The sequence below is a fragment of the Temnothorax longispinosus genome, chromosome 4 (assembly GCF_030848805.1).
Source record: "Temnothorax longispinosus isolate EJ_2023e chromosome 4, Tlon_JGU_v1, whole genome shotgun sequence".
Classification (NCBI taxonomy): domain Eukaryota; kingdom Metazoa; phylum Arthropoda; class Insecta; order Hymenoptera; family Formicidae; genus Temnothorax; species Temnothorax longispinosus.
The window spans coordinates 20,453,880-20,477,362 of NC_092361.1; the positions used below are offsets into that span (position 1 = coordinate 20,453,880).

At 33.0% G+C, this 23,483-nt stretch overlaps 3 protein-coding genes across 6 annotated transcripts in view; 1 reads left to right on the top strand and 2 right to left on the bottom strand.

Moving 5' to 3' along the window:
- The window catches only part of Adcy2 (adenylate cyclase type 2 Ac76E), a 42,430-nt gene extending 31,134 nt beyond the window's left edge, over nt 1-11,296 (bottom strand). The window contains exon 1 of the mRNA XM_071775820.1: nt 10,563-11,296. Within this exon, the coding sequence (XP_071631921.1) occupies nt 10,563-10,575 (13 nt within the window). The 5' untranslated portion in view covers nt 10,576-11,296. The remainder of the gene's footprint in view (nt 1-10,562) is intronic.
- A 1,990-nt stretch (nt 11,297-13,286) lies between these two features.
- On the bottom strand, nt 13,287-17,202 carry E(z) (histone-lysine N-methyltransferase E(z)). 2 transcript variants are annotated; one of them, XM_071775823.1, is made up of 12 exons: nt 16,916-17,202; nt 16,377-16,690; nt 16,062-16,301; nt 15,773-15,989; nt 15,446-15,466; nt 15,143-15,243; nt 14,879-15,056; nt 14,423-14,797; nt 14,059-14,349; nt 13,794-13,976; nt 13,557-13,722; nt 13,287-13,483 (listed from the first exon to the last, which is right to left on the bottom strand). In XM_071775823.1, the coding sequence occupies exons 1-12, from the start codon at nt 17,049-17,051 to the stop codon at nt 13,423-13,425; spliced, it is 2,283 nt and encodes a 760-aa protein (XP_071631924.1). In that variant the 5' UTR covers nt 17,052-17,202; the 3' UTR covers nt 13,287-13,422. The 2 variants fall into 2 exon arrangements, with proteins under 2 accessions (XP_071631924.1, XP_071631923.1); XM_071775822.1 differs by having other exon boundaries at nt 15,446-15,469.
- A 48-nt stretch (nt 17,203-17,250) lies between these two features.
- Nucleotides 17,251-22,876, top strand: LOC139811561 (uncharacterized). 3 transcript variants are annotated; one of them, XM_071775833.1, is made up of 3 exons: nt 17,251-17,333; nt 18,535-18,642; nt 20,418-22,876. In XM_071775833.1, the coding sequence occupies exon 3, from the start codon at nt 20,466-20,468 to the stop codon at nt 22,359-22,361; it is 1,896 nt and encodes a 631-aa protein (XP_071631934.1). In that variant the 5' UTR covers nt 17,251-17,333; nt 18,535-18,642; nt 20,418-20,465; the 3' UTR covers nt 22,362-22,876. The 3 variants fall into 3 exon arrangements, with proteins under 3 accessions (XP_071631934.1, XP_071631932.1, XP_071631933.1); XM_071775831.1 differs by lacking the exon at nt 17,251-17,333 and adding an exon at nt 17,342-17,748; XM_071775832.1 differs by lacking the exon at nt 17,251-17,333 and adding an exon at nt 17,342-17,692.
- Nucleotides 22,877-23,483: the final 607 nt, after the last annotated feature.

Here is a 23,483-nt window from a genome sequence, read left to right on the forward strand (position 1 = left end):
GCCAGCTGGAATCACACGCTGCAGTGAGCGGAAACCGATGATGGGCTGAATCCGGAAAACGTGCAAAGTGCAAACGTTTACGGTATTGAAGAGAATACGCGAATGGTATTCCCAGGAGCTCTGGTCAGTCAGCAAGAACTATTTTCGATCTTGGTTAAAAGAGCATTTCATATAATAAAATGTAGACTAATTTCAAAAAACAATTTTTGATAATACAATAAAATCTACGATAAAATATTACAATATTATATTTAATATTTTTGTTTCAAGTCAATCTTTTAGCCTCAGAACTTATTAGAACTTCGAGATAAGAGTTCTTTATGTATACGTTTCTATATTTTATCCCTTATCCTGAGACGAAGATTACTTCCGGGCCGAATTGTGATTTAATTAACTCGGTGTTTTGTTTGAATAAACTTCTGTTGTCGCGGGGAAATCGCCGAAGGAACAGTTATGATAACGAAAGGTTTCTAGCAAATATTGATCAAAGATAAAATGTATTAACGTTTGTCTCGATTGAGGTCTGTATTGAGAGTGTCCAGAGAAAATGTGATACCCATCGATTCAACTTCAGCTCCAATTTCACAGAATGGACCACTTTGCGAGCGTGAATAAAAATACTGGACCGAATGAAAACTTCGAAAGTAAACTTTCCGTCGCGTTTTATATCCGTTTGTGTTCGCATTTTGTTCTAGGAAAGTAATATCAGGAAAGTCATATCTGATTTAATATATATTACAAAGAGAGAATAAATATCACAAGAGAGAATAAATATATCTATAAATAAATTTACAATTCAAGTAACTGATAAATAAATAACTAATTTAGAATCATTAATTAATGTGTATTTATATAAGAATCTCTATAAAAAAAAATAGAAACGAGAGAAATTAGTATAATATTAATAAAATCATTTTTAAATAAATTATCAACAACTTATTACTAAAAGCTATATAATGCCGCGTATAAAATTGTCTACGAAGTTGATAGCATATATCTTAGAACATTTATATTGCCAATAGAAGAATTATGGTAAGCGCTCATCCGCTATTACGAGGTCAATTTCAATTGTTGTTAACTCGGTTCAAGTTCATCGCCGATGAACTAAAACCTCGACTCGTTAATTTCTCGCGGTTGACGAGCATTGAGTGGAGTCCCGCATTGGAATTTGTATTTAATCGAAATCTCATGTTCAAAGTCCCTTAACTGTTAGAACTTTCAATATACGTGACTGCATAACGAATTGCATTTTTGTATAATTATATTCTAAACTAAAATTATTCTCAAATATAATGTCAATTTAATATACAGGATAAGCCTGAAAATTTTCCATGTCGACGTTTTTTATTGTTCGACTAATTTGTGCAAAATATGCCGAAATATATATAGGTTTTGCTTTTAAGAAGAATATACAATTGTGATAAATTTTCAATTGTGCTGTCTTGATTAGGGTAGCTAGACTTTTAAAAATCTTAATTGACAATAGGAGTCAAGTGATACATTTGTTTTAAATATCTTTCAATTCTCTTCACAATTATCTCTTGTCTTTTTCAATTTGCGTCAAGTGTTTCTGGAGAAATCGCATTTAGAAATCATTACAAACAGAAAATTTATAATTTATAAAAAAATTTACTCAATAAATGCTCGAAATATTCTCTACCAGTCTCCATGCAATAACATACAGCCTCCGTTCAAAATTGCTACAGACATTTCGAAACATTTCCGGCACTATTCTACTGCACTCTCAACCGCTATCTTTTGAGAAAGATTCGATTGAGCGACTTATAAGGTCATCTAATTTTTCTCCATTAAATTTTTTTCCTTTGGGGACATTTGAAAAATAAAATTTGTACCACAATGCCGGATTTCGTACAAGATCTATGTATGACAAAAGATAGTAGATGAGTGATAATAGAATAACGTCGGAAATGTTCCAAAATGTCTGCAACAACTTTGAACAGGGACTTTATCATTGTACGGAGACTGCTTGAGAACATTTCGAACACTTACTAAACTTTTCAGTTTTCACTCTATCTAAGACTTCCAAATGTGATTTCTCAAGAAACCAAATTACAGCTTGTCTAAATAAAAAAAAAGAACAAGACGTAGTTGTAAAGAAAATTAAGATACTTTTAAAACAATGTGTCACTCGACTTCTATTGCCATTTAAGATTCTTGAAAAGATAGCTATCTTAATCAATGAGACAAAGCAGCACAATTAAATTTTTTCACAATTATATATTCTCCTTAAAAACAAAATTGACATTAAAAAAAAAAAATATTTATCAAAATTGTTTTCTTTAGGAATTTTTCTTTTGTGATTAGAGAATTCTGCTATAGATATATATTCAGCATAAAAAAATTCACTATTTTAGTGTTAAAATTATTGAAATGTTCTTATATGATTTCAACATAATTTCTTTCTTGAAAAATACAACTACTAACCTTTTACGATTGATCGATAGTAGTACATGATAGTAGTATAAAAAGCGAGATGCGACATCAAATGGAAGATCACATTGTCGATGTTCGTAAATATTGACACGACGTTATCGTGTTTAACGTACTGTCTCCAGGCAATGCGTATCATGTAAATTTTACATTTTACATACTGTTTTTACATTTTTATTTCCATTTAAATTTATTTGTATCAAAACTGAATAAAACAGAATAATAATTAGAGAGAGATATCAATTTCATAACTTTGCGTAAAAATTGATAGAATACATCAATAGTATATCATGTAGGTAATCCGCTGCATTCATAATTAATATATCATATGTCATCGAACGTTAACAGCATTTAAACATTAATGTTATTTATAACTATGCAGCTATTATTCACATAATAATTCGAACAGATTCTTTCAGTATCGTTGAAATTTTTATTCTTTCAGTAGGTATACCTAACTCCGTTTTGAATAAAGCTTTATGTATTGAGCACGACAAAAACGCCATTAAATAATCCCAGATATTTTGCGAGTATCTCAACGAATTGATATTATAAATCCGTGCAATTCATCGCACTTTGTCATACGACACAATCGACCACTTCGGCAATGTGTTAATGCTCGGTTTACTAATGTTTTTAATTGCGCGAGACACAATTGTATTGTATTACCTTCGACATAATATTCTTATATTGTTATTGTATTATATTCGACATATTATTCTAAATGAATGCATGCTCGACTTTGTCCTCTACCACAATTTACGTGCCATAGGAAATGCTATAGCAAATGCCTCGCAAGCGTGGTCGCACTCTATGTAATTTTGCTGAATAAACTAAATAAACCTGTTGGAGTAAATACGGGGAGCGTTAGGTATGGTTCATAGGCACGTTGGGTAGGGCTTTACTATTAGTTCTCGATATTGCGTGCTTCAAATATCATTCCGATACCGTAAAGGAATTCTTCCCGTAAATTGCAGTTTGCGAGTATTTTAACTACGCATGTAAGTGATTTAACACAAAGCGGAAATCATGCGTTATAAATTAAACGAGTTGGGTATATAGAATTAGAAACACAGAATACGCATAGAATTCAACAAAATTCAGAATACGAAAATATATAATACAAAACACAGAATGTGTAGAATATAAAATATGGAATTATAAATATTTAAAATGTTCTGAATATAGAAGAAGCTAAAAATATAAATTATCTTTTTGTTAGTCATGAACTTAGACTTACAAGAAATCGGAAGAATGCAAAAACTTAATTTTATTTTAACATCTGCATGTTGGGCGTTTCAGTTATGTTCACAAAAATTTTCTAAAGTTCCGTACATTCATTACTATACTTTCAACGTAGAGTTGTACTTCTATTAACTAATGATCTTAATAATTAGCAAAATTACTTAAGTAAGCTTTTACGTAGAATAAGAAATATCTCATAAATTGTAGTTTCGTAAAAAAAATGTATAATTGAAATGAGATGCCCATAAAATAAACTCAAGGTACATATAACGAAATGTGTCGAATTCATCATCAGGTAGTGTGATACAAAACACGTATTTATTACACGTAAGGGATTCTAAGCGTACATATATGTATTTTTTTTACAGTAGTCTCGCTTTGCTACATCTGGGAATGTCTCCTCGGGGAGAGCCAGCCCGCAATATAAGATAAAAATGGCCACGCGCGCGGTATGCTGCTGCCCTATTTTTTCTCTCTTTTTTTCAGCAAATCCCCGGCGATACGAGTTCTCTGTTGCAACGCGTTCTCCATTGTGCAGGTTATGCTTTGGGCTCTCGGCTGAAAGCCTTTACTATGCAATTACCTACATGTCTCTTCAAGGATACGTATATTCGGTCACCTGTCCTACACTGTTCTGTCTGCGCTACTTTTTCGATTGAAAAAAAATCATTTGTCGTGTTTTAAATTTCAATATTATGAGATAAAGGGAAGATACGCGTTCAAAGCGGAAGTAAAGATTACTTAACGATTCCACAAATGTAGGTAGCTTACATTATTTCCTTCACTATTACCTTTGCATTTCTATTGTAATTTATTGATTTTTAATGTGTCCTGTTCCTGCGGCAAAAATTTTATTATGATAAAATAATTAGGATTTAACAATGAATAATTTTTCTTTAAACCTCTTACTATCTAATTTTTAAACATAAAATTATTGCCTCTTTATGATATTAATCTGAGAGCGCTAGAAAAATTTAACAGATGTAATTTAAATAAAATTTCTTATATCTTTTAATATATTAAGGGATAAAACTGATACTAACTTTATTTGCGATTCGAGTAAAAAATCGTCTAAGTAATAAAATACGAAAACGGATAAGAGAGAGAGTTCGAAGAATGTTAAAGAAAGATCGGTTGTTCATCGGTCGATTATATTGGTTGAGGGAAGTCTCGATCGTGCAAGTGATCGTTAGAATTGACACGAAGTGGCGAGGGCTACTGGTATCGACAGGCCCAACGATCAGGCCGTCAGCGTCTATCACGGTTTCGAATCGAGTCCGGTGATACATTCGCAAAATCTCCTGCGACCGGCATACGCTGTGAGAGCTTCATCAGTCTATGACATTATCATTTATGCAAGCAATCTCGATGCGGTACAAATAATAGAATCCGATATGAATCCAAATTTGCACAAAACGGAAAACAACATGAATCGTTTGGCAAAATATCTCTGCGACGGTATCAGCGATTTTTTTTGTCAATATTCAGAACGGAATAAAAGTTAATTTGTGAAATATACCTGGTTACATCACGAAAGCTTTTCAGTATAATATTGAATTTTTATAGTTATAATAATTCTTTCTCGAGTTTATTTAAGTTGTTGCTGTTTAAACTTTTCTTTCTTCTTCGTCGCGATTATGTCGTTTTGAATAAAAGTATCAATTTTCGTAACAACAGAGGTGTTACATAAAATGTAATATTTTTTGTAATACGAAATTATCAATGTTAGAACCACCTACTTCATTTTATTTCTCTTATATATTATGTAGCCGACAATATTATTATTTGAATAATATAAATAAACTTTTATCCTATATAAGATTAATATTGTTACTGCTATTTGTAAAATTAACGATGTTGTTCCATGGATTAGTTCTATCGTGTATAAATATTATTCATTTTATAGAAATATGTCCGGCTCGCGAGAAGTAAAAAGCTCACATTTTTAAATTCTATTTCCGATTTTCACAGAAATAATAATCTTTTCGGCAAAAAAAATATAAAATGATAAATCCAATTTCGAAGAAATTTGCTAAAATTCAGGCGATGATTCACAAAGTGAGAGGCTCGTCGTTGTTTATTGTTTCAAGCTTGCGTCTCTCATCCGCGCTGCATTTTTCATATAAAATAAACTATCTGTATCTCGAATAACAACATTCATTTCTTGTGCATAATAAACCTAGCTTCTTTCACAAAGGCTGAAATTAAAAATAGTTGTATTGTTTTATTTAAACGTCATAAAAATCATGGATTATTTAAACAGAGGGAAAAATGTATAAGAGAGAGAGAGAGCGAGCGAGCGAGAGAGAGAGAGAGAGAGAGAGAACGAATAACATAAACATACCCTCCTGCGACGCAGAAGAGAAACGAAAGGAGATGCCATTTTAATGATACGCTAGTGACCGATCCTATAATAATTCATTAAAATTTAACATCTGTGGAGTTTTGAGTTTGACACAAGTTCGAGATCGAATGCAAACGCGAGTTCTCGTGACGCGCGACGTGATATTTTCGGTGCGGCAAAACTATGCACACGTTTATACTCGCTATCTCGATATTTCGGAACCTGTATTTTTCGTTCGAGCGAATTTATAGCGGGTTTATACGAAAACGCGTCGTTTTACATTGAAATCCAACTGGCGGAAAGTCATTAAAGTGTAATGCAATCGTGTTAAAGTATTGAAAACAGGTGATTCAAAGTGAAACTAGTAACTCGTTATGCCAATCGGATTTGCAGTGATCTTCTCATTAAATTCCCATTAAATTTCACCCGTCCGTTGGTTTGTAAACAGTTTGCTAATAGTTTTATTATATTTTACGCGAGAGTTTTACCGATGCATGTAACTTGCTTCAGATATGACGCAATTTTATCTTCTACTTTTAATAGAATTGCAAATGCATTATTATAGTGGTATAAGCATAATGTTTTTGCCCCTATTAAAATAATATTAATAACAGCAATAATAGGAACGTCACGGAATACTTTTTGAGTCAAAGATATCCTAATATATCCAAACAATTAATTTTTATCTTCCTAAATAAAGATCTAAAATAATTTGGAACGATATCGCCAATATCCCGAATGTTTACGGCACTGTTGATGCTATTACTGTCACTACGATAATTATCGTATATATTGCACACAAGCGCGGACATAGAGACAAGTAATGAAAGGATTAAGTCGCGTATAAAGCGCTTTATCCGAACAGAAGCACTCGCTTTGTGCCCGAACTGTAAAGCTGCATTTAACGGAAGCTGCTGTTATGCTGCTGCTGCTGCTAGTCTCGACTACACGTACATACGCTCGGAAATACGGTCGTGATCGTCTGGCGGCTTTCGGAATTACGTATTTTCACGTATCAAGTAAACACGATGACGTCGCGCTCGTAACCCGCTCGTAACAATCAGGATTTGTGTAAACGGTGTAAACGTACCCGGGTCTCCTGCTATTATTTCCACGTACATACACGCCGTGGTTAATAAATGGCCGAGCGAAGGATCAAAATAAACCGTGGACCGCACGAGAATTTGGAACTTGGCTCCGCTTTCTGAATCGTCTTATCGCCGTCGCGTGCGATTCTACGCGCGATGACAAAATTAGCAACAGGAAACGTCCGGCGAACTGCGATGTCCCCCGAAAGTTTATAAGTTATTCACGATGCGCAATGAAATATAAATTAATCTTTGCACCTATATGAAAAAAGCAGTTACGCATTCAACGGCTATTGATTATTCGATTATAGTTAGATTATATTGCGTTGAGTAATTATTACTATTATTAATTATAATTAATTTTGTATTACAGTAAAAAATTGAATACCGAATATACCAAGTGCACATCTATCATACTCTCTTATCAGTGTACATTTGACGATATATAAAGTCGATTTTTGTTTTTGATATAAATGTGACTACTAACAAATGTCTCTTGTTACAGATATGGAGCAAGATAAGCTTTCAAGCAAATTAAGCGACAGGAAAAGCAGATTAATATTTTAATGTTTCTCCTCTGTTAATATAAAATGAAAAAGTATAAGATGTAACTCGATGGCAAATAAATAAATATAATATACCTTCCCGCATTAAAGATATGCTTTTTATGCGAATGCATTGCAAGATACTGGGAGATATGTTTCGCAAGAGCAACACGCGAGTTAAGCGGTCCTGTTTCCTCGAGAATTGTTTATGAAACTTGGAAGACGATACAATAACGCAGTGACGTGATTATGAAACACGCGAGAGAAGACGGAAGACCGGATTATCACGTGTCGCGAAACATCGATGCGGAATACCGGTATATAGCGCTCGTAGTCGCGGATCCAGGTGCGCTTTAAATTCATGGAATTTACGGTCGTTCGTTCGTTTCTCGCGGAATATCTCGCACACGTGAGGAAAAAAGAAGAGAAAAGAGAAAATATCCGGATCAAAGAGTCACGAGAATTAAACGCAGTCTATGCGACTTGTTTAAACAGGCCCTCTTTGCCATCACATTTCTTGCGGTTTATATGACGTATACTGATACCCGTATAAATATATTTAAAAAAAAAAAACAAGTATTTATTAAAATGTGAATTTATTCAAATGAATACGTTCGCGCATATATCTACGTGCAGTCTCGTACGCGGAATAAAAATTACCTATGCGAGGAATATTTTACGGACGAGAAACTTTTCGCATCTATAACAAAAAAAGCAGTTTTTATGACGTGACGCATTAACATGCTTAAAAATAACATAAAAAACCGGTAGAGACTTCATCCAATAAAACTTAAAATAAGTTTATTTATAATATTTATACCGTATATTTATAACATATAGTAACATAGATTTATAACGTAGTGTTTTAAACATACGCTACAAATTTTATAAATATCCGTAAAAACATGTTTCATGTATAATTATATTATTATATATAAAATAAATTCATATATGTTTTCTCTCTTGTATAATCTCTGTTTGTATATACATGTAAAATAATAAAAAAAAAGAATTAAAAATAATTAAAAGAATAATTTTCAAATGTTTTATTTTACAAAAAATAAAGTTTGAGTTAATAAAAGAATTATCCATATAATATAATCATAGAAATAATCGTGTATAAAATATGTTTATAGGACATTGTATAATCTAATCGCAACTTTACTTTTGTTGTAAAAAAACAATGCAAAAGTTATTTTTCTATAATTATTTTTCAATTATTCTTTATAATATTATTTGTCTTATATGTATAAATAGAGATTGTACAAGAGAAAAAGGTATATATATAGACATATTTTATTTACAATTATATTATGAACAATTTATTCCCGAGTAAATTTGTTCTAAGTTTAATTAGATGAAGTGAATCCTATCGGTTTTATATTATTCTCGAGGCTTACGCTCTCTAACGCAACGGAATTTAATTTCAAACTTAAATCATACAAAGATTGTTATTAAAATTACAATACATAAATTTAATTAATTTCTGCGACAAAAGAAGCCACTCGGTACTATATACGCATGTTACGTAACGTTATTTAATAAAGTTACAGTTATCAGATATGGCGTTTAATTCGTACGATAAATCTAAAGGGCTAAAATACTAAATAAAAATTAAATTCAACTTTATACAATTATTCAATTATAAGCGATTCATTAATATTTCACAGGTTTCTACGATTTTTAAAATAATAGTTTGTATTTTTGTAATTTTTGTGATATAAATTTTATGACGTTTAATAAATTAAATTGATTTCTATAAACACTATAAATTTTCATGCAATTCTTAATAACGCTTAGAGTGTTTCAGTATGTTTTGTTACCGTTAACGAATAATTTCTTAAATAAAGCTTTTATTTTTTTTCACAAAAGTAATGTAAAGATCATAATTTTCCGCTGATTGAATGCACCATCGTATTTATATTTCTATATAGATTTTATTTATAATGGCAAAAGAATGATGCATCTCTATAAACTGTCGCATCATATAATAAAAGCACTTTTTCATTATAATTTCATACTGTCGAAAAATCGCTACTGTCACAAAAGTACAATATTTATATTTGTATTGTGATATGCAGCTTGTTCTCGACTGTCATATTGAGTTACAAATATTATAATAATTATAACTTTATAAAAAGTCAGAAAATAATAAATAATTCTTTCTTAGATAACATAAATTCAAATTTAATGCAACAACGTTGTTTGTCTGTAACACATTTTTGTTGCTAACATTCGCTGAAGATTTTCGGTAGTACGTTACACATCTTCACACGTTAGAATATTAAATTCATATTTGATTTTTATTAACATTTGACTAATTATATGCAATAATTACACTTAATTATCTATACTCAATATCTGACGTTAAATGACACGTGTTGTTTAATTAATTATATGTATACTTATATAACAAAAATCCAAATATAATAAAATAATGAAAATCATAATTTTAATACCATTAATTGGGCTAAACAAAATCATGAGAAAATTTATGAAAAATCTGATATTTACTTATTATAGCAATTTTCAGTCAGACATTCCCGATTATAATCAAACTCGCGCGGTGTCTTTCAATGTGTTGACGACATTGCATCAAGATTCTTTTTCACAAGCAACTGTTTGCGTAGAAAATGTTGGTTTTCACACATTTAAATCACTTATAAAATTTTGATTAATAAATCTTTAATAACCCAAGTTTTATCCTCCCATGAGTAATCTTCTGATCTAATTAAAAAGTTCCTTAAGAAATAATTACGATGTCAATCAGTATTTAACAATTAATCGCTTGACAATTTGAGAGCAAATAATTTGCAATAAAAAATATCGTCTACTTTCTGCAATCTTAACACAAAGCTCTAATTAGTTTGTTCACTGAAAAAAAATTACCTTCTTCCTCCATGCTCGCGGATGAGATTTCCTCAGGCCTGGCCTCAATCCAAATTGGTTTCCTTCGACGAGTCGAGTATCATTGACGGCGCGACGTCGCTTTTCTCGTACACTTCACCTTCTTCACGACATGTTTATCCGTTGCGCGTCGCGCGACGTTTCCAAATTCCCCGAATTTACCATCTAAGAAAGCGATTCGATTTCGCGCTACTCGTCCCTGCGCACATCGAAATCCAGATCGCAGAGGATCGCAGGCGAATCCAATATACGCGAGTGTAAATATTTGCCCCCCGTTCGGATCCAATTAAATTTTTAACGCGCGAATTTTCACCATTGCCGTCGTCAGGCGCGCGGTTCCGTTCGACAGTGTCATTATTAATCGTTTGTTTATTCTCGATTTGTTTCCCTTTTTATTTTCTTTTTTTGTAGGGAAGAGAGGAGGCGGCGACGGGCGAAGAAACATTCGCGCGACTCGTATCGGCGAGAAATTATATCAAAATTAAACTTTCGATTCACTGCATATCAATCACGAATTAATTTTCGATTAGGTTCAAGGAGCGAAAGCTCTACTGCTTAAATGCGGCCGAATTTATTGTATTAATTGTATTAATTTAATGTCTGCGTATTATTTTTCGGAAAGAAATACTTTTTTTTATATATATAGAGGTCTCCTAATCTAAACCTTTCGACGGGCTCTCCGTCCGACCGCCTTCGCAGCCGCGAAGCTTGCAACTGGTGGCTGAATTCCCACGTCGGGATCGCCGCGAGATGCTTCCCTATCCCTACCCCTACAATCCCTTCGCGGTAACTCCGTTGTAAGCTGCGCGAAAGCTCGTCACTCGTCACTCGTGACGCTTTAATCCCAGGCGTGATCACCGTGAGAGAGAGAGGCGACTCGCAATTTCAAGGCGCGTTTGCCTGTCTTCGACGCAATCTCCTTTCATTAATCACCAGACTTGAAATTGATTTGAAATTAAAGTAACACAATATAAAAAGCCTCGATCACATCGGGCTGTCGTAGCTGCTTCTGAAAGAAACTGTGATGAGATTTTAATTATTTCTTGTCACGTAATATTTCGTTATGCTGCGTATAAAATTTGTATACAATATCTTACACGATATAGATAACAAATAAATAAATAAATACGAAATGTAATCTTTGGATATAAAAAGATTCGAACATATACAATTGATCTATTGTGCATATACCTACGTGGAATAAACTTTGTCAGTTACTCGGTGGTATTTATATATGTATATTGGAAAATGCAATTGACTTCGGGTTTATTTAAACTTATGAAACGTAATAAAAAAATTTAATTTTCTCCCTTAGCACCAAATTTCTTCCCTCAGATTATCTCAGATAATCAATTTATTAGACAGCATGGACCTTACGATATGTAATATCATATGTTGACATATGATATCAAGAGTTCATTAATAATGCGGAACTTTTTCGACATACACAACTTTTTTCTTTTCGCTTTCGCTGAAATTACAAATTGTATATTTTCTTATCTTTTGTTAGAAAGAAAAAATCTCTATATTAAATATAGATATCTATATTTAATATAAAATATAAAACGCAGCAAACATAACAAAAGATAAGAAAATATACAATTTTATATTAAATATAGATATTTTTTCTCTCTGCCAGTTACACTAGTTATAAGCTTGCGTAGGTGCATCTTGACCTTAGTCAACAAAATTAATTAATTACCCAGGTAGCACAATGACGTCAAATGACATCTTAATGCCATCGATTAATAAGTTTTAATGCGTCTAATAAGTCATTAAGACGTCTTTAGATATCATCCTGCTATAAATAACTAGGTAATTTCCTCAGCGAACTAATTAAAAATTAATTAATTGACTATAGTTATAGTTACATGATAATAAATTAAATAAATACATCGCTTATTTACCGCAAATGATATAACTAAAAAAAAAAAAACAAAGTTTTTTAGAAAATAAATATTTTAAATAATTAAAATTTTGTAATATTATTTTTAAATACGATTTTATAAACTATATAAGTGTATAAACTATATAATTATAGAGGGACAAAAGTATTAGAGCTATATATTAACTCTTAATTTAAATTTCTTCTGCAAACAACTCAAAAAGGACGATCTTGAGATTCATCGTAGCAAATGATATTCTCATAATAGCACAATATATATATATAAATGTGTGTACGAATAAAGATGTATCCTTTTATTTTACAAATTGTAACAAATATATTTATTCTCCTAATTATAAATTATAAATTGATATATACGTTATACAAAAAGAGTACAGGACTGGTTTTTTTCCATAAGACTCTTTTTAATAAATGACATATGTATATAACTAAAAAATGAGATTGATAAATACTTCCGCTTACAATTAAAATTGATTATTCATCTGTTAATTATCCATCAAATATTTATATTTTACAATTACTTTTGCGGTATTGTAGCAGTATTGCTATAATAGTTTTTCGCAAACACATCGGATAATATGATGCTATATTTAATCACAAACTTATATTTAGAAAAAAACTGAAATTAAAGTCTTCTAGTATTGAAATTTCTTTTACATTTCTTTGTTATATACACAAAAAATCTATATTAATATTGTAATACTAAAAATTTGTTCTATTTTGATTAGACAAAGTAAAAATATAGATTTTTAACATTTAAAAATGAAGAAACATTCTTCTATTAATAAATGAGTCAGACAAGTGTTTATTTCGTATTTATTTCATTCCTAATATTTCAGTTGTATGTGCATCAATTTAACATATTACTTATATGCGTGTGATTATATATACATATATATGTATATATATATATATATATATATAAAATATGAATCCTTAAAGAAATTCCATTTCCCGTTCGATACCGACAAATTTAAGTTGCTCCGTCGGTCCATATCTAAAAATTGTCATAATTTATACAGTTTTAATCATGTGATTGTGATGAATCAATTAATATCACAGTGATATACCTATAGTCGAAAAATAATTCTTCCCCAGGTTGGATTGCTCTTTTGGCAAAAATACCTATTCTGTGGTCACCGTTCACCATCATTACTTTCGCATAACAATTGGGATTTATCGAATGATTGGCGAATCTTATTTTATTCCCTTTTCTTGTTGCGTCAACGACAAAGTCTAGAAAATATCTTTTAATCCATCTTCTTCTTGGTCATTGACTACGTTTGCTGCATTTATATTGTACTTACCATTGTTGAGGTTGAAAAGAAAACTGCACATATATTTGTCATATACCTTTCCTCTTCTATCGGCTTCATCCTGACTGATAATTTCGCCGCAATACTCGGAGATAAATTCATTCTTCGCCGCTGACTCTTTCAGGAAAATCCCCCAACCTGCTACATCTGAGGGTGCCATCAGAAGATGCTTATCTACAAATAACATTTTCTTATCTTTCGTATATCTTTGTTGTTTCTAACAAAGTAGACGACATTCAAAGTCTATTAATCTTACGAAGACCACGTTGCACGCTGACATTCTTGCAAGATATTTTCGTGATATGGAATTGATCAGCGCCACACGTCTGACAAAGATCCGGGTCACATTCCCTTACGGCCAAGTAACACGGGCATTGTTTAGTATTGCACTGAGCCTTGCATCTACAACCGGGAAATCGATTCTGGCATTCGCTGCTGCACTGACAGAATTTCTCGCAAAAGTTCTGCGCCTGGATACAGGGACACGAGTTATCACACTGTCGACCCGGATGATCGCAAGGTGCAAAATTATGCACATGATTAGCACCTGTCGAAAGAAATTAATTAGAAATCGAAAGAAACATGAGCTTAAAACTTTTGAAATCGATCAATGAACGTACCAGAATCTTTCTTAAGTTGTATCTTTCTGCAATGCATGGACCATAATCGGTGCTTCTTCTTCTTCTTTCGTGGTGGCGTAAAGTCCTTCAGATTTTCTATAGCGGGGATGTCCGAAGCCTCTTTTTGTGCGAATTCATACACCTCTTGGCAAGTTTTCGTCAACATAATTTGAGCTAACGCGCACGGATTACCGGGGAAGGCTTTGTGAAGTGCTCGGAACAAGCTCTGTTCCGAACCTGTCCACGAGAATTCGCTTTCTATCTTATTTCGATCGCCAATTCCTAATAGCGTGAAGGGTGTCTGATTTTCAGGTTGCGCTTGATCCTCCATCGTTTCCTCAGGCTTGGAGTTTTTGTTAACGTTTTGCTTAAAGTCTAATTTAAATAATAAAACTTGTTAGAATTTTATTTAAATATATACGTGTAATCTCATGGTGACGAGTTATACATATTAACCTTGACAACTGCCTCCTTGACTGTACTTATTGCTGTCGTTGCTATCCTCGCTGCTTGCTTCATTTCCAGAATCAACGCTTGCTTGTTTTCGCACCTTCCTAGGACCACCGCGTTTCTCGTCGCCTTCATCTTCTTTTATATCTGCTGCTTGTGCCGCCAGCTTTTCCTTCATCCCCTCCTACATAAAGAAGTACGATATCAACAAATCTGTACTTTAAGAATAGACATTCTGTTATATGGAATATAGCATAATACGTAGCGTACCAAATGCATGTAACATTCTGTCCCACATGGCTCCGCAAATGGTTTCAAATCGGGTCCTTTCCGCTTCAGCAAATTCGGACCTGGATGGCAAACTTGAAGACCTACAAGCAATATCATAAACTCACTATGAATGTCGACTCTCGTCGACTAATTCGGCATAGTTGAATGGAGAGAAATTTAGTGGACACAGCGATGAACGATGAATGAAATATGATTTCAGATGAGCCCTTGACGATGCCTCTGTGCTAAACAAAAAAAAGCTTCCGATCGATAATGCATTAGTTTGTATGCAATGTTGTTTACCTTGCGGCGAGGTCCCCCTGGCTGCTACGATAAATCAGGAATCACAAATTATTGTAATTAATAAACTTTCAATTTAGGACACATTAAATATTATACAATTATTTAGTAAGATGTATTTCAGCGAAGTATTTCTTTTTTGTGGTATTAATTTTACTCTACCGCTAAAAATACTATTAAGAAGTGAATATTAAGAACTAGTTAATATTAAGTTAATATTAAGAAGTGAATAGATAATAAGTATTAAAGATAATATTATTTTTTATGATTAATACTTCACAAAATACAACTTAAATAGTTAAGAAGATCGCTTCATTGCAGTATACTCACGATGTAAGAAGCAGTCGTACTTGAAGCATCGCCTGCAGAACAAAGTATGGAAAGAATGCATCGTTTGTTCCCTAGGTACACTCCGTGCTTTTATACCATCTATATTGGGCGTACATTCCGGCGGTAAAACATTTGGATCAGATCTTTCTGTCAATTCAATATATTTCTCCTTTAATTCTTCAGGTCTTCCTTTATCAGGAAACATGCTTGATATTGCCTGAAAATGATAATTGTAGAGCAATGTTATAGGATTATACTAATATCTTATTGTGATATTTAATTTCCTTACATTAAATATATGCATTGATGGAAATGGAGTAGCTGCTGTCTTTCCACCTTCAGTTTTGTCTGTCTTGAGCTCAGTCTTCATTTCATCATCCTTCTTCTCGTTTTCTTTTTCTTTTAAAGACTCTTTTCCTTTCTTCGTTTGTTCTTTGTCCTTATCATCTTTCTCGTAATTCGCTAAAGCATTCACCAAATCAACAAAGATGGAATCATCCATGAAACCAGATTCTCTGTCACCATGGACCTGCAACAACAAAGTTGTAGCGATAAAAAAATTCATCACACGATTACTAACGCAACTTTCGACTGTCCTCCGTACCTTTCCATCATAATTTTTTATAAGTTCCTCGATAAAAGTACCATCTTGATCTAAAATCTCATCGCCCATATAAGGAATATTATGCAAAACGGTTTCATCCTCCACCATAAAATTCTGCTGAATAGGAGCCCATGTATACATGGTTGGTATAGGGGTCACTGCATTAATAATTTTTACAGGACAACTTTGCACATCGCCATCAGGACTAGTAATTTCGGCTTTCTTCATACAGGAAAGGTGAGGTGGAATATCTTGGATTGCCAGCCACATTGCCTTTCCATCTGTCCAACGTTTTTGTTCAGCCATGAGGAGCTCTATTCAATAAACAATCCTAGATATTTATTACGAAAACAAAGTTATATGTTAACATTATTGAAGCTATCAACATTACTTTTAACATTACAACTGTAAGTTTAACGGATAAAAAATTGACATAAAATTAACAGAAATGGAAGAAAACCAAAAATATACTGATTAGAATAAATTCTTTCAGATACAAAGAAACACGTATCTATTTTCGTAGGAAAAACACCACTTACCTGTCATAACCTTACGATTCTGATTCCACGCGATCTTGACTTCATCCGCTCGTTTATAGCGTTTCATTTGCCGCAATCGCATGTACTCCGACTTCACTCTCTTCCTCCATTCCGCCGAGACTTTAGCTTTCGACATAGTAACATAAATGCACGCTTCTCGAGCAAAACTAATAATTATTATACATCAAACAACATAAATTGCCATTTATGAAAAAAAACAAGAGCGTCAGGAGTCAGGAGCTGTCAGGAGCAGGAGCTTCGACCTCCAACTCCAACTCGCATAGAGAGGGTAAACCAACTCCAGCTCCTGGAGCCCACTGTGGTAGTACCCTCTACTGCAACATTTGGCAACTAATCCCAGTGCTCTGAACGCGCCCATCGATACACCTTTCATATCTTTTTACACGGATAATATACGGTGAGATGTCTATTATTAGTTAGTTTGTCTGTGAGTGTGAGAATGTGGTGTTTCCCGATCGCTACGTTATCGAGTGTATCGGGATCGGGGTTAGGTTAGGTTATGTTAAATTTTATTTTTTGACGTGCGAGCATACAATGAACGAGTGCGGTTGAACCACATATTCGTATGTGATGCGATTCGAGAGATATATTGTCCTATTCTAAATCTTTCCAAGTTCGAAACACTTTTGTCTCGAACGGCAAGCACACAAGTGGATAAAAGGTCTCAAGAGTGAAACAGTTGAATTGATTATTTCGCGAGATTATATGAGTGTTCAAGTAACTGTATGTTTTTACTCGAAGCATACAATCGACAAGGTACTTTCGAAAACCGACATCTTATGGAAATTTGCCCGACTGCCACAATTTGGATGGTTAGTTCATGATATAATATTAATTTTGTGATCTATTAATCTCTCCTGATGTTTCCTAGTTTTATAGACACATACATATGTATATATACATGTATCGTATACGCATATAAAAGTAGAAAACAAAATTAATATTATATTATGAACTAATTATCCATATGTATGTATGTATATGACGTACTGTATATGACATGAGGCTTGTTCGTTTTCGCTGTGCTCCTGAACTAGTGCAATAAGTTAGAATGAGAATAAATATATTTGTTTCATTCCAACTTATTGTACTAGTTCACAAGTGCAGCGAAATCGAACAGGCCTATGATAATATTCAATTTTTTTATTCAGAGCTGCACCTCTGTGTTAATTATCCATAGGCATGTTTGTTTTAGTTGAACTTCTTTGCACGGTTCATCTTTCCTCTTTTCCTTTTCACGTTGGAGAAAAAAGGAGAAAAGATGAACTGTACAAGAAGTTCAGCTAAAACGAATGTTCATGTAATAATCAAATTCATGTTTGATTATTTGTACAAAACTATATGTGGAAGAAGATGTAATGTCGGAGCAATGTATATAATATTACGTCGTAAATATCTTATGCTTACACATGATACATCCATATAATAATAAAAAATCATGACTTATTGCATTAGAAGTTAATTAATAGATATTTTTATCAGATACTTTTATCGGTTGAAACAGTCGAGAAAATAAATTCTCCCCCAATTATCCCTGGGTTCATCGAGCCCCCCTTGATAGTCACAAAAATTTACTCAGGATTGGTAATTTTTAACAGCATTTCGTCGATGCTCGAAGGAAAAGAGGAACGAATGTTGTTAAGCTGCATACGTACATCTCGTCGAATAAAATACTTCAAAGAAGTAACGAGGCAAAATATATTTTGGTAAGGAATTATGAATAATAATATATTATATTTAAGAAAATGTTTTCTTATGTTTTACTTTGTTATATCGTTAGACAAATTCCCATCGAATTAAATTATTCCAAAAATAGTTTTAATTGTATAGAAAATAATATAAATAATTTACATTTATAATTAATAATTAAATAAGGTTTTTTCAATGTATATACGTACATGCACACATATATTGTCTTCCTATTACAAGAGTATATTTTTCTCTAGCTAAAAAATTGTGTTATTTTCACGTTATTGAATATATCATAAATGATGTAATTTAATTAAATCGTCCTAATGGTAAAAATATGTGATCTATATGTAATATCTATACAATTGTGCCAATATATGATATAAGAGAAAAAAGTGACTCAAAATAAGTCGAAATAATACAATAAATTGTTTAAAATTAAGCTTTGTTTTCGAAGAAAAAGAAATTATATCACTTATTGTTACATCTATATTATTTTAATTAAAAAAAAACACTCCTAAATTATTTAACAAATTTGTAAAATTGTGAAAAGTATTTTTCTATTTATAGGAAGTCAATATGATTCGTGTAAACGAGAGAATAATTTATTTTAGAGTAAGAAGAAAAAAATTGCTATTGTTTGGAATGCTTTAAGTTTTGAAGATAAAATATTCGCAACTGATCTCACGATTAATATATCGTTAATTCTCGATATAACGTCGATCACCCATGAGATTAGGATATATATGCGATCTAATTTTGCTATCGAGTCGATATTGCGCAATGTATCTGACGAACATAGGCGCTTCCTCGAAACGTTCGCCGATTGGTGAAAATAGAGTGACATAGAAGTGGTTCAGTGATAATATAGGAGCGCGTCAAATTTTCAGACTATATTCCACGAAGTAGACGTCATCGCTGTGCAGTGCCGTCGTTATCGTCTGGCGTACCGATCCTTGCCAAAAATGTTTTTCTACGAATTCCTATTTCGATACACAGAGCCGAAGTCTTCCAACGGTGTAGAACTCTTACGTTACATTTAATGACTGAAGATACATTTTCATTGACCATGCAGAATAATAAAAAGAATTGATTTACAGTAAAAAATAAAAGTAAAGTTTCATTTTTTAACAAATTAAATTAACTTTAAAGTACTTCTATGCTTAAAATCTGATATGCAGCATAGTTTTCCTCGAAACAATATAATTCCTGTGCTACTTCTTTTGCCATGGTTTTAAAGATTAATCTATTTATTAATTATAACGGACTATCTTGTATAATCAATACTTGGCTAATTACACTGATTTTACGTTTGGTTTTAGACAGTTATTTTTAAATAGACTTTTATATGATCCTTTTTATAAACACATTTTTATTAAAGAATATCTTTTTAAACTCTTTTTAAACTCTATTCTATATATACGTTTTTCGGATTTTGTCTATATATTTGGCGTATCTTTTTTATCTTTATATCCAACCTCGGTGAAACGCATATTTTCTCCGGCTTTTGCCAACCTTCGATTTGCAGCTGTTGGGAGTAAAAATAAGTTTAACATACAGCACACAAAACTTTATTTTTAATATTTTTTTTAAACGCCTATGATACGTATGATTTATGATCAGTTTTTGATAAAAGATTACCGACTTGGATTATATCATTTATAATGTTTTATGATTAAAATATTTTTGCCAAAATGCACCTAAATTTTTCATAAATATGTACACAAATAATTAATTTAATAATTTTGCTATTTATGCTTAGAGTAACTTAATATTCGTTGTATTTTTTCAGACCGGAGTGCTATGTTGATTGTGGCGATTCAATTGCGAGTACACATACATGATGCTGAGAATGATGTGTCCAAAATGCCACCATCGCTTTCCAGTGGTGGGATGCTGTTTAAAGTGGAGCGATGAAACTAGCCAAAAGAAAATGAAAGAGGAAGAAGACAAGGAAAAGAAGGATGAAGAGGAAGAGGAAGAAGAAGAAGAAGAAGAAGAAGAGGAGGAGGAAGAAGAAGAGGAAGAGGAGGAAGAAGAGGAGGAGGAGGAAGAGAAAAATGGAGAATACATGAAAAAAATGATTGCTAATACTATCCGTTCAACGGCACCTCATTACGTTAGTGGCCTCCCAGTGTCACGTGGCTACACCAGTGGCAGCAGTTGTTTCATAAACCCATCCACAAATATTCACGAGCCCACCATTTTCCAGCCACGTGCAGTCAACTACGGCTCCAATGTCGGAATTACCAGCTCTGATACAATGGAACTCTTTTATGACATTGAGGCCTCGTCGATGAAACAAAATCACCATCCGCTATTAAGATCGCCAATATATCAGTCGAATGATCAAGATTCCTTCATTGTGGTAACAGATAATCTTAACTATGATGATACGGAACCTTCAGAACTATATGTCGCAACTACGTGCGAGCTGACTGGTGGCAACGTTACAATTGCTACACCCGATATACAATCAGGTGGTTGCCTTGTACAAAATACAGAAACGGATGTTCTGGTACAAGCCTCGCAAATCAAAATTCAACCGAAGCTTACTGGCGGTGGTTGCCTTGTGCAAAAGAAATTGTCCGCTGAAGATGAGCGATCGACGACATCCAAACATACGAAAAACTTCGCACTCGTCAATAATAATGCTCGTCGGACGTTTGTTACGCCTCCCAACGGTTGTTCGGAATTGCCGGGAAACATAAAGGTGTTGTCATGTGGGACGATAAGGGATAATGAGAATAACAAAATAACGAGCGCTGGATCAAGGCAGCAAAAGATACCGATGATCAAAACGAATGGCTGCGATTGTAAAGGTACGTTTCAGCAAAATCACTGTCAGTATCAAAGACGGCTGCTTGATGCATCTCTCGCGGATGATCGTGACTCCTTGCTGCTGGAGCCTGTCGGTAATAGCGTGCAATTCCGAGTGAACGCCACTGTGCAGCTACCCGCGAACCTGGGTCAGTGTACGGTAAACATTACAGCGACAACGACGACGCCGCCGAAGCAGGTCATGACGACGAAGTTGCCAGATCGTGGTAGAAATAACTTTTATGGAGGTGGTATCGTGCAACCGAACGAAATGGACTGTGCAACGGTGAATCAAATTGTTGCAATCGGAAACAACAAGGATTGTAATAACGTCGAGCAAAGGGACAATGCGACAACCACTCCGGTGTCCTGGATAATGCCGACTTCCTGGGGCCTGGATTCAGACGTGAATAGATTACGCGAGGTAAAGAGATTGCTGCAGATTTGTGGTTGGTACCATGAGGGCATCAGTTGGCAACAGAGCGAAAACCTTTTGAAGGACGCGTCCATCGGTCGATGGCTAATGAGAGACAGTTCGGATAGCAGATACACTTTCGCGGTATCTGTGAAAACATCGAGAGGCCCCGCTTCTATTAGAGTACACTATTTCCTCGAACAGTTTCGGCTCGATGCCGAACCGAAATTAGCATCGGCGATGCCATTTTTCGATTGTCCTATCAAAATGTTGGAGCACTACGTTGAGTATTCAAAGAGAATGGATGAGCATCGTAGGGAAGTCTGGGTCGACTACAGTGGACAACTATACAGCCAGATTTATTTGACCAGCCCTCTTGTTAAGGAAGTTAGATCACTGTCACATTTGGCCAGACTCGCTGTGAATCGAAGCAAGTTGCCTACTGAACGTTTACCACTCTTAATTAAAAATTATATCGAGGAATATCCGTATACGCTTTGACTGTGTAATCACATCACATGATGCGTTTATCTTCCGATATACATATATATATACATATATTTGCTTATATATATAATATATATGTGTATGTATGTACACGTATATACATATATGTGTGTATATAAGCAAAAATTTATTTTTATATACGTAGTACGGATTTCTCCGATGGCTTATTTTTCGATAACGAACCGATTATGCCTTGAATTGCACCAATTACAGACATTGCGCAAATGCAAAAAAGAATTGTGGTTTGCGAATGTAATTATACAAAGAAATATATACACAAATATATGCACGCGCGTGCGCGTGTGTATAATAAATGTGTACATATGCGTGTGTAATAAATAAGTTTTATTGATAAATATAATAGAATTTATTTTATATATATATATATATATATATATATATATCTGTATATATAATAAATATCTATAAATTTTATTGTAATAATTACTTATGTTATTATCACGCATATTTAGTTTAAATAATTTAAATATAATAAATTTGAAGTTTCACTAATGTTTTATTTCTTGATATAAAGTATTTTTTGCATAATGAACGATGAAATATCGTGCTTATTTATATTCTTTGTACATTGCAATACTGTATGTTTATGGAAATATTTTTTTATATTTGACCTGATCTCGCTATATTATGTAAATCGAGCAATTTTTTTTAAATTTCTATTGTATTATTATACAAAAAAAAGAAACATTAAACCATAATATTTGTACTATTAAATTTGCATCAAATGTGTAACAAAGATATTAGTTAAAAATATATCATTCAGATGCGAAATTAATTCTTTATGACAGAAATTAATATATTTTTAAAATCCGCCGAATGCATTAAAGATAAATTTTTAATATCAACTTTGAAATACTTCGAGTTAATAAACAAACAGAAGGACAATAATATGGTGATGTAATCTCTTGAAAGTTAAATAGAACATTTAGAACTTTAAAGAATATAATACTGTTAGCAAAAACAAATAGATTTAATGCATTATATTAAAAGCAACTAACACGACATGATACAATTTTATTTTAATCACCGATCGATCTATTGCATCAGACTTACTTACTGTCATTTGTTTTATTGCTGTAGTAATTAAATTAATGT

Excerpts from the sequence above, each read along its gene's own strand:
- LOC139811561 (XM_071775833.1), top strand. The coding sequence starts at position 20,466 with ATGATGCTGAGAATGATGTGTCCAAAATGCCACCATCGCTTTCCAGTG.